Source organism: Eucyclogobius newberryi, unplaced genomic scaffold (assembly GCF_026437365.1).
Source record: "Eucyclogobius newberryi isolate DKJ021-1_F unplaced genomic scaffold, fEucNew1.0.hap1 SCAF_15, whole genome shotgun sequence".
Taxonomy (NCBI): Eukaryota; Metazoa; Chordata; class Actinopteri; order Gobiiformes; family Gobiidae; genus Eucyclogobius; species Eucyclogobius newberryi.
Genome location: NW_027315779.1, coordinates 16,935,604 through 16,951,702, shown reverse-complemented (window position 1 = coordinate 16,951,702; position 16,099 = coordinate 16,935,604). Strand labels below are relative to the sequence as shown.

The window sequence follows — 16,099 nt, the reverse complement described above, 5'->3', positions numbered from 1 at the left end:
GTACCGTTATCCACAGTGGTCCTCAGTGATGCTGACAGAGCCTCTGAGCCGTGGAGCTCTCAGCGGGGGCAGTCGTTCATGACGGAGATGTAGTGAATAATTGATCTCAACAGTCACCTGCACTGGCCCCTGACACCACACCAGCGTCTGACGGGTCCATGCTAGTTCACTTTCAAAAAATTATAGATATTAAAGCCCGACTCCCTGTGTTTGTTTACTGACCTGCCAATCACATTGATCACTCAAACCACCCACTACTACAGAGGAGTGAGTGCAGATCAAAACTTAATTAGACGTGTTGCTTTGAGAGAAGGCGGCGGGTGTGATGGGTCTTTTCAGACGATGTCGGGCCTTTCACAATAACAGTCTTTAACCAGTCAAGACAGTGTGTCAGCTCAGTAGTTTGCAGACAGGTTACTTTATACCATCAGTGAAAAACAACAGGTCCTGAGGACAATTTTACAAGATTTAATTTATTAACTATTATACAGTTCACATAAGGCCTTCATCTTCAAACACTTCAAATTTCATGGTCTGTCCTTGGTGCACAGTACATGTTTCTTCTTTTTCAGTTCTTTAATTTGATCTAATTGTATGTTTTAAAGTGGGGTGAAGCGTTTGTCCTTCCTTTGAGTATTTTAGATCATGCATCAACCGTAAAGCGGCCTTGAACCATTCACAAAAATTGTAAAAATGGACTTTCAATCATTGAAATACACACTAGAAATGTTTTCTACCATTGACTAAAGGGTGGAGCCCCCAACAAACAAATAAACACATTATAGAGTAGTATGCACTTTGCCAATGTTGAGTTCAAATGATTGTGTACACCTTAGTTAGCGGCGGATTGATGACTATCATAGTTTGGAATTACAAACTTGAAACTGCAAACAGCATTGCAATCCAAAAGTACCAGTGAGTTCAGCTCCAAAAATACTCATACGAGAGCTCTACATACAATAAATTTACCAGGACACAGTCACCCAGAGCCTGTGTCTGCTGGTTCAGTTTCTCCAAAGACTTCATTCAAGACAGTGCTTCACTTCCGTTGGATCGTTAAATGACTGTTTCTTCATTCACAATGCTACCATTGAACATGTGTTGCTTGTTTTTCTGTAAAAGGGGAGGGGGTGTAAGCCAGCACTAAACTAACTCACTAAAGCAGCAGATGGGTCTTTCCCAAGTCCCATTCACAATTATATAAAAGTCTACAGGGTTGTGTTTACTGGGACCATTGAAACAGTGAAAGGACTAAACCTTCTGACGTTCTGAGTTACAAGTTCTTAATATTAGATGAAAACAAAGAGGTTGGCTGATAGGCGGCCACAGCAATACATCCCCAACCTTCTAAGGTTTCAAGCTTGTAGTCTCCATAGTCACCAGATGGCAACAGTTGTGTTTTGGTATCACATGTTACACATTACATTTCCCCTTTTCACTTTGTATCCTTCACCTGAATGAAAGCAGGTAATCTCGTTTTAAATGCAGCCTAAAGTTCCCTAAATGTCCATTCAGATCAATCAACATCTAGACAAATGCTTCACGTAAACTAGCGTTCACATGGTTGGGTGAATAAGGAAAATGGTTTGATACAGACTTCCCATCAGTCTAAAATGCAACTTCTGAATTTTCGGGAAACATTTGTTTTTACAAAAAGGATTTTACAAGCCTGTTCTAATGCCACACCTGCCACTAAACATAAAATATGGGCAGTTAGTCAATGTGGCATCTCTTCAGTTAAACACCACACTATGAAAAAGTGCTTGAGATAAGTTAGTGAATACAAAAAGAATATGTCTGATGTAAACAAGGTTTAATCTGCCAACGTTCTGTTTGGGCAGGGGTTATGGCTGCTGAGCTATGAAATAAAAACAGTGATCGATAAAGTGCATCCCTGGATGTGTACCCTTCCTCTGCTCCTGACAGCACCTCTCGAGCAGCTCAATACACAGAACGTACACAGGAACAGCCCAACAATCCAGTGGTAGTACTTCATGAGACAACAAAATTAAAATACAGGATAAAATCATGTCTTCCAGCTTGGCATGGAGGAGGTTTTTTTCTTGTAGTGTAGAATAAGTGGTGTAATCAGAAGGCTTGTAGTGACAGGGCTTTTGATCTATAGACAGAGCATGGCAGTACAAGTTAGTTATCATCCCATATTATACTTTTACAACCAGTGCTTTAACTTATCACATTGGACCAGGATCCAGCCACAAGCATCCAGGGGACGTGTCTGCTGGCTCGTTTTGTCTCTGGTCTAGGAGTTAAAACAATCTTCAATGACAATGCTAACACTAAAAATGTGATGCCCTTAAATTCAGCAAGCACAAATGGATTTTACGAATAAGGGCAGCTCCGTCTCATGTGGATATAGTGAATATGTCTTGAGGGGCTGGAAGTATTCTTCTTTTTTCTGTTGTGAGATAAGGTCCAGCATGGGCACGTGTGGTGGGAGTCTCTTACAGTGTCTCCTGTTCGGCCGGTGAGTGGTGAGGGTGCGGGTGCTGGTGCAGAGGAGGGAGCAGAGACTGTAGAGGCGACTGGGGCGTGGTGGGGGGCGACTGCTGCAGTGGGCTGAAGTGGGCTCCGCTGTGGGGGGGAGAGGAGCGGTAACAGCTGTAGGCTGAGGTCAAGGCGGTGGTGGGAGAGGCGGGAAGTCCTCCGAGCCCAGTGGGGGAGTCAATGAGTGGTTGGTTGTAGAAGAAGAAGGCGCACTGATGGATAAAGGCCTCGATGATTGTCTGGTAGGTGCGTGTGGCGGTCAGAGCGTCCATAGTGGTGAAGTCGGGCCTCATCAGCGTGGGCCAGAAGCAGATGGAGAGATTCTCACTAGTCATCAGGTTCAGCCTACTCAGCTGGCTCACCCTTGGGACACACAAATACTAGTATTAACAAAGGTAGAATATAAAATTAACTCACTAAAAGAATCGCAATCGAATTGAAATTGCACTTTGAGTGCTTGCCCATGGTGCAATGTTAGGGCCCTCGAACATTTGCCAAATGTCTCTCTCGCTCTCCTCATTTCATGCTACAACTGTGATGTCAAATAAAGCCTTCGGGCTAGAAATTGCACTTAACTGAAAAACCAACATCTATAATATTAATCAACAAACATAACACCAAATAAACCACAACTGCCTATTGACCAGATATGCATGTTCTCAATTTTCCAAACCTGGAATTTCTCTGACACATCTAACTTCCACTACTACCTAAAAACACTGTCACAGTAAACACAGGAGAGCAAAATACATACATAGAAACGGCTTGATGTACGCAGTATGTGCAAAACTCACTTGTGTAAGTGGCTCACAACATATTTGAAGACATCATAGTTCTCTCTGGGGAACTTCCTCAGGACATCCTTCATGGTGTAAAGCCTCTGTTCTCGGTCATTAATTTCTGTGAGCAGAGGATGTATAGAAAAAAATGTCATCATCAAACTGATCTAAAGCTTGATGAGTAATATAGAATAACTCTACAAACAAAGGGAGTCCACTAAATCCTCCCCCATACTTCACCCCCTTTCAAAACAATCTTTTTGATTTTTGTATAGAGACCCTCCCAGCACAGTGGTGTTTGCTTACTGAAAGCCTCCAGTAGGTCCACCTGCAGAGCACAAGGCACCACGGGCTCAGGCAGCTCAGAGAAGAAGCTTTTGAGACCTCCGGCAACAGTGTTGATGGCGAAGTCCTTTTCCACCAGATCTAACCCATGGTCTACAAAAAAGGTAAATAGAGTCAGTGATAACAATCAGTATGCCAAAGCGGTTTATGTTTTTGATAAGGCAGCATCATAATTACACATGTGGACACAAATTAACTCACCCTGTTCAAACTGCTTCTGCATACTCTCCATCTCAGACTTGTTCCCGCTCACTCTGTACAATCCTTCTGTGTTGAGGCCTGTGGAAAAATGTGTACATCAGAGAAACAGAGGTGTGGGAGGGGGCCCAGCGGGGAGCAGCACAAACACTGCATTAGTTACACTGCAACAGACACATGCTAGCAACTGTTCTCCTGTTACTCATTTCTAATTAGATGTATATTTTGGATTTAGGAGGGCAAATAAAAAACACATTAACTAGTTAAATTATACAAGGACATAGGTACATAATTATTTGAACATAATTGAAATGGAACCTCACCTGTTGTCTCGATAAACCGGACACATTTCTCAATAAAGAGAGGGATTGGTCTATCTGGAGACACCACATTCACAAGCGGGACCCCGAAGTAGCTGCTCTCCATGGGCTTGGGAACTGCAGGACGTGGCTTTGTTCTTGTTTTCTGTTGAAATTAAAAAGAAAATGACAAAGTTAAAACAGTAGCAATGAGATTAAATGATGTTAATTGTTTTGACTCTCACTTTGGCGGTTCGTCGCAGACTCTTCAGTATGTTCCTCTTTTTGGGATCTTCACTCTCCTCAACAAGAATGTCGCTTTTTAGGGTCCCGTAGTCTTCTTCCTTGGACTTAGTGAGAGCGCCCATCTCATCGTCACTACCAATAAAGCTTGTACGGAAGCTGCTGAACTTGCCGAGCCTCTTGGAGCGGTCGCGGTAGAGGCGTGGCTTAACCCCCACAGCAGAGAACTTTCTCCGTCTCTCCAATGAGCTGCTGTCGGCTTCACTGTCTGACCCATTTCCATTGGAGTGCATCCTGTTCGAGTTTCGGATGGTGATGATTTTACCTTGTGTGCTGTCATGGGGCACAGAGTAGATGATCTCCTCGTTGCTGAGACGAGGCTTTGATACAGCATCCAAAGGTTCAGCGTAGTCAGACGGATCGTAGCCAACATCTCCACCAGGAACCCAAGTGACAGCAGAGGGCAGGGAGCGGCGATGACCAAGGGTGTCGATATAAGGATTTCTGCTCACTTTACGAAAGTCAAATGTCACGCCAGGTTTTACACGAACTTGGGCTGGCACTTTATTGTTGAGTTTGTTCTCAAAGTCCCTAATATCAGAGATGACAGAGATGTCACTTGAATCCAAGTCAGGCATGTTGAAGCCTCCTCCGTGTGAGGTGAGTGTGCCATCGTAGTATGGGGGAGATGGCTCCACATCATCCTCAGAATCCAGGTACATAGTGACAGGGCTTGGAGAGCTGCAGCGCGGGGAATACACGTTTTCCCCAGTGCATGCTTCAGCAACATTGTCGTACATGTGAGTGGCCTCCACAATGTTGCGTTTCTCCACTACCTCCATGAGGAAAGAGTGAAACATCTCTATTCTGTGCAAGCCCCCCACCATGCCCCCAGAGCCACACACCAGACTATTGAAACGGCCCTCGATCTCATGGGCCAGTTCTTCTCCAGCGATGAGCTGCTCACTGACATAGTCGCTGTCGGTGAGCTCTGCCTGGCTATCCCCCACAGCCAGGATTTGTACAGGGATAATGTCCTGAACTTCACAGAGGAACGCACAAAGAGTCTCCAGAGAGGCCTTACGGGAGGCAGAGTACACAGCCATGTACCCATGGACCAATCGGCTTTTTCTCAGAGTGAACGAGGCATGATATGACAGCACTGACATCTCTATGGCCAGCTTGTGTCCACCCACCGTCTGCTCTAGTATGACAGAGGTGCCACTTCCAGACATAGGCCTGCAGTGTTGAGGCATTAGGAAAGGAGACAAGAGCTGTTCTATATCGTAGAAGTCTCCACACATCAAACACATGACAATGCGCAGGTCTACCTCTGGGACAGGCTGAAGAGGAGAGTCTCTGAGGGCAGCGGGTTCAGGGAGGAGGGGCGGGGAGCTGCTACTGAAGGATGTGCTCCGTCTTATGTCCAAAAGACTTCTGAGTACCTGGTTGATCTGGGACTCGCTCAAACTGTGGCCATAACCAACCCCAGGGGAGGCTGGATCTAAGAAGCTACACTGAAGCCTCCGGGCTACTTGTTGTCCCTGTGTTATTAGGGTTAACGCAGTTTCACTACCAATATCTGAATATGACCCCACTCCCCTCTTAGTCACCAAAAGCAGTGACAAAGGCAGCTGGGCTAACTGACTATCCCTTCTGCCTAGTGTCGACTCCCTCAGTCTCTCCAGGCTTTCTACCACATAAGAAAGTGAATCTTTTGAATTGTAAAGACACAGACAACCATGAGGGGTGAAAGTTGGCGTGTGGAAAGAATTTACGGGAAGACGTACATTCCCTTCAATGGGCCGTAAGGTGAGTTCATACATCTTTCCATCTAATACATACCAGTCATCATTTGTGCACAAAGCTCTAATCTCATTGGCAAATTCTCTGGCCAGCCCATCCTTACCGAGTATAACAAGATTAATCCTATCTGCCTTGTTGTCCCCAAAATGACACTTCATGTCATAAAAGGGGTAGTATGTGGGGAAATGAGCCGCTAAAATATGTTCTATTTTAGAGTCTCCACAGTGTGGACTGCTGGGGCATGTCTCCTTTGTGGGGTGATAGACAAAGTGGATATGCTTCAATACTAGAGCATCTCTTTCAGCTGGAAGCTTTTGTAATGCCTTAAAGCGCTGTTCCTCCCCCAGAACCTCCTGAATGGCACCCATCTTTTCTTTGCTTGGTTTAGCATCCACCTCAAGCTCATAGAACAGCTCAGAGTACTCGAGTAGGAGTTCTTGGAAATCTTCCTTGGCGCGGTCAATAATCTCCTTCTGGTGCCGGTTATACAGGTCTAAGTACTCGGGCTCCTCCAGCCACTGGTAGAACTCCTCATTCATGATGAAGCTACGCGCCTCCTCCCATGGTTTCCCAGGTGTAACAAACGGAGATGACACTAATTTATGTTTGAACTCCAGTCTGATCTCTGCTCGCCTGCACTCATTACGCAGGTGCTCCAAGTGGGCGTTAAAGATATCTTCGGCCTCTCCAGTCTCCAGCAGGTCTGAGGGGATCCTCTCATCCTCCATGTTGTCGATGTGGGATGTGTCCTCCCACGGAGAGTCTTCCAACACAACAAACCAATGAGCAAAGTGTGGTTTGGACTCCAGGACCTTCTGTACCCCAGACCAGCTTAGCTGATCAATCTCATCCAAGTCAGGCACTAAAGAACTGAGTGCTAAAGGAAGAGTGCTTAGGTAGATCTTTCGACGTCTCTCAATGTGTTCTTGTTTTAAACGATAGACATGCTGTTGGAAAAGCTTTTTGCATTTTGCCGTTCCCTCCAAGAAAACATACTCTTTGAACTCGGGGGAGTTATTCATACGCCGGCTGGTGTTTAACCAGGTTTCATTATGATTTTTGACAATACGGTTGATAAGCCACTCGTATCGATCCTTGGCTGATGCTATCTGTTGACTCTGCAGCTTTAGTGCCTCAAAATATGGAATTATTTTGGGCTTGCCCCTGCCTTTATCAAGTAGTTGGACTAAAGTGAGAAACGCAAGATCTACATTTATATTTGAGCGGGCTGATGTCTCAACCACTGGTAGATTCTTTTTAGTAATAGCAAAGGTGTGTGCATCTTTGATATAGCGTTCAACTCCTTCATCACATTTGGTGAGAACCAAAACAATTGGTTTCTTAGTCTTGCTCAGCTGACTGTATAGATTAGTGACAAACTTCAGCTGGTCATCAAAGTTCCTGTTCATGCCACGGCTCACATCAACACAAAGAAGGAAGCCATCCACCTGCAGCTTTCCTTCAGGCATTTGTTTCTGCTCAAAGTCCTGCTCCAGGCCCAACTGGTCAGTGCAAAAGTACATGAGCTTCTCTGCTGAGGATAGCTTTGTGGTGGCTGCCCGTTTGATGTAAGGCTGCATCGCAGTGCTACGATGTGGCTGAAATGTCTGGTCATCAATAAATTCAGTCTGCTCCACCACATGCATCCGACATTCAGGCCCCTCCTCCACGATGCGCCCCACCTCCCCCCAAAACAGAAAGTGATCATTGTTCACTACTCTGCCCCCAAAGTCACTGGTGCTCAGGACTGACGTGTGATCCAGGTAGAAGTCGTCAGCACTGGGCCGCACAAACCGATTACACAGGCAGGACTTTCCCACCCCACACTGGCCCTTCTCCTTCTCTGTTCCAGACAGACCCACCACAACCAAGTTGTAGAGGGGCGACCGGGCATCTTGCTTTTTTGCCATCATAATCTCCAGACGCTCATCCTGCTTAAACAGGCACCGTTTAATAATAAAGTTCACTGAAACATGTGTTCACTCAGCCGCTCTGTTCAGATTCTTCTGCTGGGCTTCAATTTGAATAAATAGCAGAGGGGTGATATCAGCAGTCATTAAGCCATTCCTTATTAGTCAGAACCCTGTGAAAAATAAAGAAAAGCATAACAAAAGTTAACCAAAAGAACAAGAACTTATAAATGCTATTGGAATCTCTAGAAGATGACGAATAAAAACAAATGTCACAAATATGTCATTTTAGACAAAGACAAAATCCAGGTACAGCTTTATTGTGAAAATCTTGCCATCTTTGTAATGAAGCAGTCTATCTTCAAATGGTGGATTTTATTTAGACAATTGTTAGTGTGTCCCATTAAATTACAGAGTAAAACAGACTTTCTGCGGTCAGTGACCATATGACTAGTCATTTTGACTCTATTAGAGGAAAATAAGCAGGTTAAGAAATTGTATATACTGTAATATCTATATATGCAACAGTATGTTTGCTAGTTATGTGTAAAAGGATATGGAAGAGGATAGCCTATATAGAGAAACCACTTGCAACATTCAATCACAGAACATGGGCAGTGCTCAGCTGGGCTAGGCCTGCTGTGCCCCAATGAACAAGCAAGTAACACACAGAAAAACACCCTTAAATCTCATTTGTATCGCCAAATAGTCTCCTGAGTTTAAGGTTAAGCTATTGCAGCCTCATAATGAGGTCTCTGCTCTGATAAGATTTGGCGAGGAGGGATCTGTGCCAAAGATTACTAGTTACCACAGAGGGTGCAGAGAGGGGCTGACCACGCCAGGCCCACTGCAAGACCAAACTGCACGGTCTGGACTGTGGGATAGTTTTTTGGGGGGGTTGTTTTAATTATTATTTCTTTACACCGACGATGATTGTTAAGGGAAACGCATATGTGCAGTGGTGCAGGGTGTAGCACTTCAGCAGGAGCCAATAAAGAAGTGAGCGTGAAGCGTACATACCAGGGCATTTCTCCCCTTTCTCCTCTCGCATCTGTCAGGCCGCCTCCTGCCGCAGCTCCTGATGTGCACCAAATGTCCTCCCGAGTTCCACCGACAACAACTACGATCACTTCAGTCCGGGCGAGCTTCATTTAAACACCCCCTGCCCATGCCCGTTTCTGTTTCTCGTGTCCAGACCGACCGCGTTCTCCTTTTGCAATTAAGACCTGCAAAAACGAAGCAAGAAATGTGCAGAAAAATGAAACAATTTGACGTGGTTCCGCGCAGGCTTTTCCCCCTTTTCCAGAAACCCGGCCGATCAGAAGTCTACTTGTCGCGCTTCTGCTCGGATGACCACGCTGCTTTTGCTATAATTATTCTGTCCATTGTTGTGGCCACATAACGCAGGGCCGGTCTCGCACGCGAAACAATGCTGACTTCGTTTGCAATCGCGGCGGGGTTCGTGCGTCAACGGATCGCGGGCGGTTCTGCTCCGGGGGACGCGGCGTGTCCCGGGTGAAATGGTCCGCAGACTGCGCGTGTGAAAGTGGCTGTTTCTGTCAGCTTTGCGATAATGGCGGCGGCGGTGGCGGCCCTCCTCCTCCCGGTGCGGCCCTGGCGTTCTCTTCTTTTCTTTGGGAAAAGGGAGCAGTGGAGACAGAGGCGGACTCGCACCCAGCGGCGCCCTCACACACTGCAGCGACCACCGGGGCCCCGGCTCTGCACGGTTTATTCAGGGTTTATTCTCTCTTCAGGGTTTATTCTCTCTTCAGGGTTTATTCTCTCTGCAGGGTTTATTCTCTCTACAGGGTTTATTCTCTATACAGGGTTTATTCTCTCTACAGGGTTTATTCTCTCTATAGGGTTTATTCTCTCTATAGGGTTTATTCTCTCTACAGGGTTTATTCTCTCTTCAGGGTTTATTCTCTCTGCAGGGTTTATTCTCTCTACAGGGTTTATTCTCTATACAGGGTTTATTCTCTCTACAGGGTTTATTCTCTCTATAGGGTTTATTCTCTCTACAGGGTTTATTCTCTCTATAGGGTTTATTCTCTCTATAGGGTTTATTCTCTCTACAGGGTTTATTCTCTATACAGGGTTTATTCTCTCTACAGGGTTTATTCTCTCTATAGGGTTTATTCTCTCTATAGGGTTTATTCTCTCTACAGGGTTTATTCTCTCTATAGGGTTTATTCTGTCTATAGGGTTTATTCTCTCTACAGGGTTTATTCTCTCTATAGGGTTTATTCTCTCTATAGGGTTTATTCTCTCTACAGGGTTTATTCTCTCTGCAGGGTTTATTCTCTCTTCAGGGTTTATTCTCTCTACAGGGTTTATTCTCTCTATAGGGTTTATTCTCTCTATAGGGTTTATTCTCTCTACAGGGTTTATTCTCTCTACAGGGTTTATTCTCTCTATAGGGTTTATTCTCTATACAGGGTTTATTCTCTCTACAGGGTTTATTCTCTCTATAGGGTTTATTCTCTCTATAGGGTTTATTCTCTCTACAGGGTTTATTCTCTCTGCAGGGTTTATTCTCTCTTCAGGGTTTATTCTCTCTACAGGGTTTATTCTCTCTACAGGGTTTATTCTCTCTGCAGGGTTTATTCTCTCTACAGGGTTTATTCTCTCTGCAGGGTTTATTCTCTCTATAGGGTTTATTCTCTCTACAGGGTTTATTCTCTCTACAGGGTTTATTCTCTCTGCAGGGTTTATTCTCTCTTCAGGGTTTATTCTCTCTGCAGGGTTTATTCTCTCTACAGGGTTTATTCTCTCTGCAGGGTTTATTCTCTCTACAGGGTTTATTCTCTCTGCAGGGTTTATTCTCTCTACAGGGTTTATTCTCTCTTCAGGGTTTATTCTCTCTACAGGGTTTATTCTCTCTACAGGGTTTATTCTCTCTACAGGGTTTATTCTCTCTTCAGGGTTTATTCTCTCTACAGGGTTTATTCTCTCTGCAGGGTTTATTCTCTCTACAGGGTTTATTCTCTCTACAGGGTTTATTCTCTCTATAGGGTTTATTCTCTCTATACAGGGTTTATTCTCTCTATAGGGTTTATTCTCTCTATAGGGTTTGTTCTCTCTACAGGGTTTATTCTCTCTATAGGGTTTATTCTCTATACAGGGTTTATTCTCTACAGGGTTTATTCTCTCTATAGGGTTTATTCTCTCTATAGGGTTTATTCTCTCTATAGGGTTTATTCTCTCTGCAGGGTTTGTTCTCTCTATAGGGTTTATTCTCTCTACAGGGTTTATTCTCTCTGCAGGGTTTATTCTCTCTATAGGGTTTATTCTCTCTATAGGGTTTATTCTCTCTATAGGGTTTATTCTCTATACAGGGTTTATTCTCTCTACAGGGTTTATTCTCTATACAGGGTTTGTTCTCTCTATAGGGTTTGTTCTCTATACAGGGTTTGTTCTCTCTATAGGGTTTATTCTCTATACAGGGTTTGTTCTCTCTACAGGGTTTATTCTCTCTGCAGGGTTTATTCTCTCTGCAGGGTTTATTCTCTCTACAGGGTTTATTCTCTCTATAGGGTTTATTCTCTCTATAGGGTTTATTCTCTCTTCAGGGTTTATTCTCTCTACAGGGTTTATTCTCTCTTCAGGGTTTATTCTCTCTACAGGGTTTATTCTCTCTACAGGGTTTATTCTCTCTACAGGGTTTATTCTCTCTACAGGGTTTATTCTCTCTGCAGGGTTTATTCTCTCTATAGGGTTTATTCTCTCTTCAGGGTTTATTCTCTATACAGGGTTTATTCTCTCTATAGGGTTTGTTCTCTCTATAGGGTTTGTTCTCTCTATAGGGTTTATTCTCTCTACAGGGTTTATTCTCTCTTCAGGGTTTATTCTCTATACAGGGTTTATTCTCTCTATAGGGTTTGTTCTCTCTATAGGGTTTATTCTCTCTGCAGGGTTTATTCTCTCTATAGGGTTTATTCTCTCTGCAGGGTTTATTGTCTCTACATGGTTTATTCTCTCTACATGGTTTATTCTCTCTTCAGGGTTTATTCTCTATACAGGGTTTATTCTCTCTATAGGGTTTGTTCTCTCTATAGGGTTTATTCTCTCTACAGGGTTTATTCTCTCTATAGGGTTTATTCTGTCAATAGGGTTTATTCTCTCTACATGGTTTATTCTCTCTACAGGGTTTATTCTCTCTACATGGTTTATTCTCTCTATAGGGTTTATTCTCTATAGGGTTTATTCTCTCTACAGGGTTTATTCTCTCTATAGGGTTTATTCTCTCTGCAGGGTTTATTCTCTCTATAGGGTTTATTCTCTCTACATGGTTTATTCTCTATAGGGTTTATTCTCTCTATAGGGTTTATTCTCTCTATAGGGTTTATTCTCTCTACAGGGTTTATTCTCTCTATAGGGTTTATTCTCTCTGCAGGGTTTATTCTCTCTATAGGGTTTATTCTCTCTACATGGTTTATTCTCTCTATAGGGTTTATTCTCTCTACAGGGTTTATTCTCTCTATAGGGTTTATTCTCTCTTCAGGGTTTATTCTCTCTACAGGGTTTATTCTCTCTACAGGGTTTATTCTCTCTGCAGGGTTTATTCTCTCTATAGGGTTTATTCTCTCTATAGGGTTTATTCTCTCTACAGGGTTTATTCTCTCTATAGGGTTTATTCTCTCTATAGGGTTTATTCTCTCTGCAGGGTTTATTCTCTCTATAGGGTTTATTCTCTCTACAGGGTTTATTCTCTCTATAGGGTTTATTCTCTCTGCAGGGTTTATTCTCTCTATAGGGTTTATTCTCTCTACAGGGTTTATTCTCTCTATAGGGTTTATTCTCTCTGCAGGGTTTATTCTCTCTATAGGGTTTATTCTCTCTACATGGTTTATTCTCTCTATAGGGTTTATTCTCTATATAGGGTTTATTCTCTCTATAGGGTTTATTCTCTCTACAGGGTTTATTCTCTCTATAGGGTTTATTCTCTCTATAAGGTTTATTCTCTCTACAGGGTTTATTCTCTCTATAGGGTTTATTCTCTCTATAGGGTTTATTCTCTCTACAGGGTTTATTCTCTCTACATGGTTTATTCTCTCTACATGGTTTATTCTCTCTATAGGGTTTATTCTCTCTATAAGGTTTATTCTCTCTACAGGGTTTATTCTCTCTATAGGGTTTATTCTCTCTACATGGTTTATTCTCTCTACAGGGTTTATTCTCTCTACATGGTTTATTCTCTCTACAGGGTTTATTCTCTCTACATGGTTTATTCTCTCTAACCCGTTACGGACACACCTTATATGCATTTAAACTGGAGTCTGACTTCAAATATGTTATCAATAAAACACATGGCGGGTAAGTGAATAAGCGTAAGGCTGTTGTGTGACTTTGTTTGTTTTGTTTACTGTAAGAATAGATCCGTGTCTTGTTTAAAATTGTGTATTCATCATTGGACTTTTAAAGAAACATAATTTTGTCGGGTTTGAGTTATTTCATCCGCGTCGTATTTATCAACGCTTTTACTAAACTGTAGCGTTGCTGCTCCCTAGCGGATATAACTGTCATAGCAGTTCTATTCCATTTGCGTCAGTGTGTTTCACGTTCCCTTTGTGCTCACAGGACGTGAAGTTTGTTTGTTTGTTTTATAGTGCGAAAATGTGGAAATTAATGAATGCTCCAAGAAACAACTAAAATTCCACTGGAGAAGAAGGTGTACCAACTTTAACCTTGGACTCTGTGTGCCATTTTAAAATAAGGTATTTGTCCCAAATATTTAATTTGTAGTGCGTGTACATAACATTGTAATTGTAACATCATAACAGAAACACAAATACAAGGCAGAGCTGTCACATTCAGTTAAGTAATTGACATGTAATTTCATGTCGTGTTTCTCTTAATTGTAGCCTTGGTAGTGGCAATTAAATGTGTGGGTAGAGTGTTTTATCCAGTTTTTACCCCAACCTACAATTATGCATCATATTCAGATTGTATATCAAAACTATAGTAAAATATCGATTTAAATAAGAATATTAACGTGGTTCAAATATAAACTGTGTGTAGCAAATTGTCAGTACAAATGGCACGTTTCTGCTCATGTTTGTATTAGATATTATATATTATGTATATTATAAGTGCCACAGCAGTGTAATCAATATCACTACCACTAGGCTGAGCCCTAAGTTTACACTCAGCATCAGGAGGCACTGACCCATGTTAATCTAGTACAATATGTTTCTGCTTGTGTCCAGTATATGGATAACACTGCCCTCTATTGCGGCTTTTTGCACAACAAATGATATTGCTTTTGTCCATTTACTTCCCTTCAAAACAAGTTAAACATACCAGGCATTAATGCACAATTTGCTTTTCATCTTGCATGTAGTAGACTATGTTCTTTCCAGTGTAATAGGGATATGGGGCACGAGAGGTTAGTGTGGGGTGACGGCCACAGCAGATGGACTGTAGCTGGGAAACACTGCCTCTACCAAAGACATAATAGACAGGAAGGGAGGCCAAGTTAGGTAACTCAAGCAACCTTCTTTTAAAGCCTGTGAAGATATGTATCAGCACTTCCACTGGTTTAAAAAGCGAATGAATATATACTGAATATTGACTCTTTTTTCATCCAAATATGTACGTGGAAGTATCATCACTTGAACTTAGAAGGAGGTGGTTCAAGGATTCTGAGTAGGTATCCTCTCATACACCATCTTTTTAGCTGTTTTATAGTAAGAACATTTCAGATGTTCTGTATGGTAAATGTTCAAGTTTGTGACCACTTTAATGGGAGCCAGGCATGTTGCACAATAGAAATATTTGAGTCAGAGAAGACAATCGTCATAAATCAAAACTATGACCTACTGCTTAATTCATGCTTAGTTAATTTACATGTCAATGTGAAAATGTGACGCTTACACTATATAAGGCTGTGCCAATTCTGATTACATGAAGTCAATTCTCCTGAAGGAAACCATAAGGAAGGAAACTGCCCTTACAGCAGCAGTGAGAAGACAGCGCTGCGGTAATTGGAAAAAGACCTGGTGAAAGAATGCCACTCTACTGAGGTAACAAAGAGTCACTTTCCTTTTTAGGGTGTTTTTAACTTTGATTTGATTCATTTGAGCCAGTGTGAGATCCCAGACTGGGGTCATGTTGTTTTTGCCCTTATGTATTCCACATGATCTTCAACGAAGACTAGCAATACAGCGCTACACAAACTTACAAAGTCTTACAAATCAAGTGAGCACAATTGAACACACTCCTTTACATTTGGTTGCTTGGCACATGGATTTGGAACAATCGTTTTGCATGTATTCAAATGCTTGTCAGAGGAATTCACAACAGCACGTTTCATCCTGGTAAACAATGAATTTCATACATATTTCATCAACACATTGACGGGGAAAACAATGAAACAAACTATCCAGCTTTGATCCAACTTTCTATAGCAAATAACTTAATCGTGATATTGCATTGTCCTGCCTTTCTATTCATTTCTTGCGCAAAATGAGTGTGAGATTTTGTAAGGATAGGCAAATACTATTGGTAAAGAGATAAATAAAACAAATTTAGCCATGGTGGTAGATTTCCAGGGCATATAGACATTTTCAAACCTTTCCTGAGAGTTTGACAAACTGTAGACTTTCTCCATCTGGTTGACATTGTTCAGATTCCTTAGAGTTGGATGTTTGATGATGCTGGCAAGACGTAGAAACAGACTGGGGCAAAATAAAGTGTGTGTGGGGGGAAAAGCAGGGATTCCAGAGGAGGGCACTGTTTTTTGCTTTTTTTTCTTGCTTCTGACAGCACAAATCTCATAGGGTAAAGTATTTCACTGCTCATAGTCATAGTGCATAACATATTATTATGCATAGCCGAATAACTGTTTTTTTTAATGAATTTACTCCGTGTGTGTGTTGTTGAAGCTAGATGTGCAGTCTCATTGGTCAAACATTTCCATAACTTTTATCCCATGTGAATCTGTCTGAGCTTGTGGAAGAGAAAGGGAGGGAACAAGCTTAAAAGGGAGGAGAGCTATAAAAGAATGTGCAGC

General features: G+C 42.5%; 1 protein-coding gene across 1 annotated transcript; it reads right to left on the bottom strand.

Moving 5' to 3' along the window:
• Positions 1–452: 452 nt before the first annotated feature.
• On the bottom strand, positions 453–9,224 carry arhgap35b (Rho GTPase activating protein 35b). The gene is made up of 7 exons (XM_072446392.1): positions 9,106–9,224; positions 4,372–8,258; positions 4,151–4,292; positions 3,831–3,908; positions 3,591–3,722; positions 3,300–3,405; positions 453–2,868 (listed from the first exon to the last, which is right to left on the bottom strand). Exons 2-7 carry the CDS (start codon positions 8,086–8,088, stop codon positions 2,463–2,465), a joined length of 4,581 nt encoding a protein of 1,526 aa, XP_072302493.1. The 5' UTR covers positions 8,089–8,258; positions 9,106–9,224; the 3' UTR covers positions 453–2,462.
• Positions 9,225–16,099: the final 6,875 nt, after the last annotated feature.

Bases quoted from the DNA above. Each gene is read 5' to 3' on its own strand.
- arhgap35b (XM_072446392.1), bottom strand. From the start codon at position 8,088: ATGATGGCAAAAAAGCAAGATGCCCGGTCGCCCCTCTACAACTTGGTT. The intron at 3,406-3,590 runs GTAAGCAAACAC...CTCTGCTCACAG, and splicing joins GGACCTACTGGAGGCTTTCA to AAATTAATGACCGAGAACAG. The intron at 2,869-3,299 runs GTGAGTTTTGCA...GTGTGTCCCAAG, and splicing joins GTTGTGAGCCACTTACACAA to GGTGAGCCAGCTGAGTAGGC.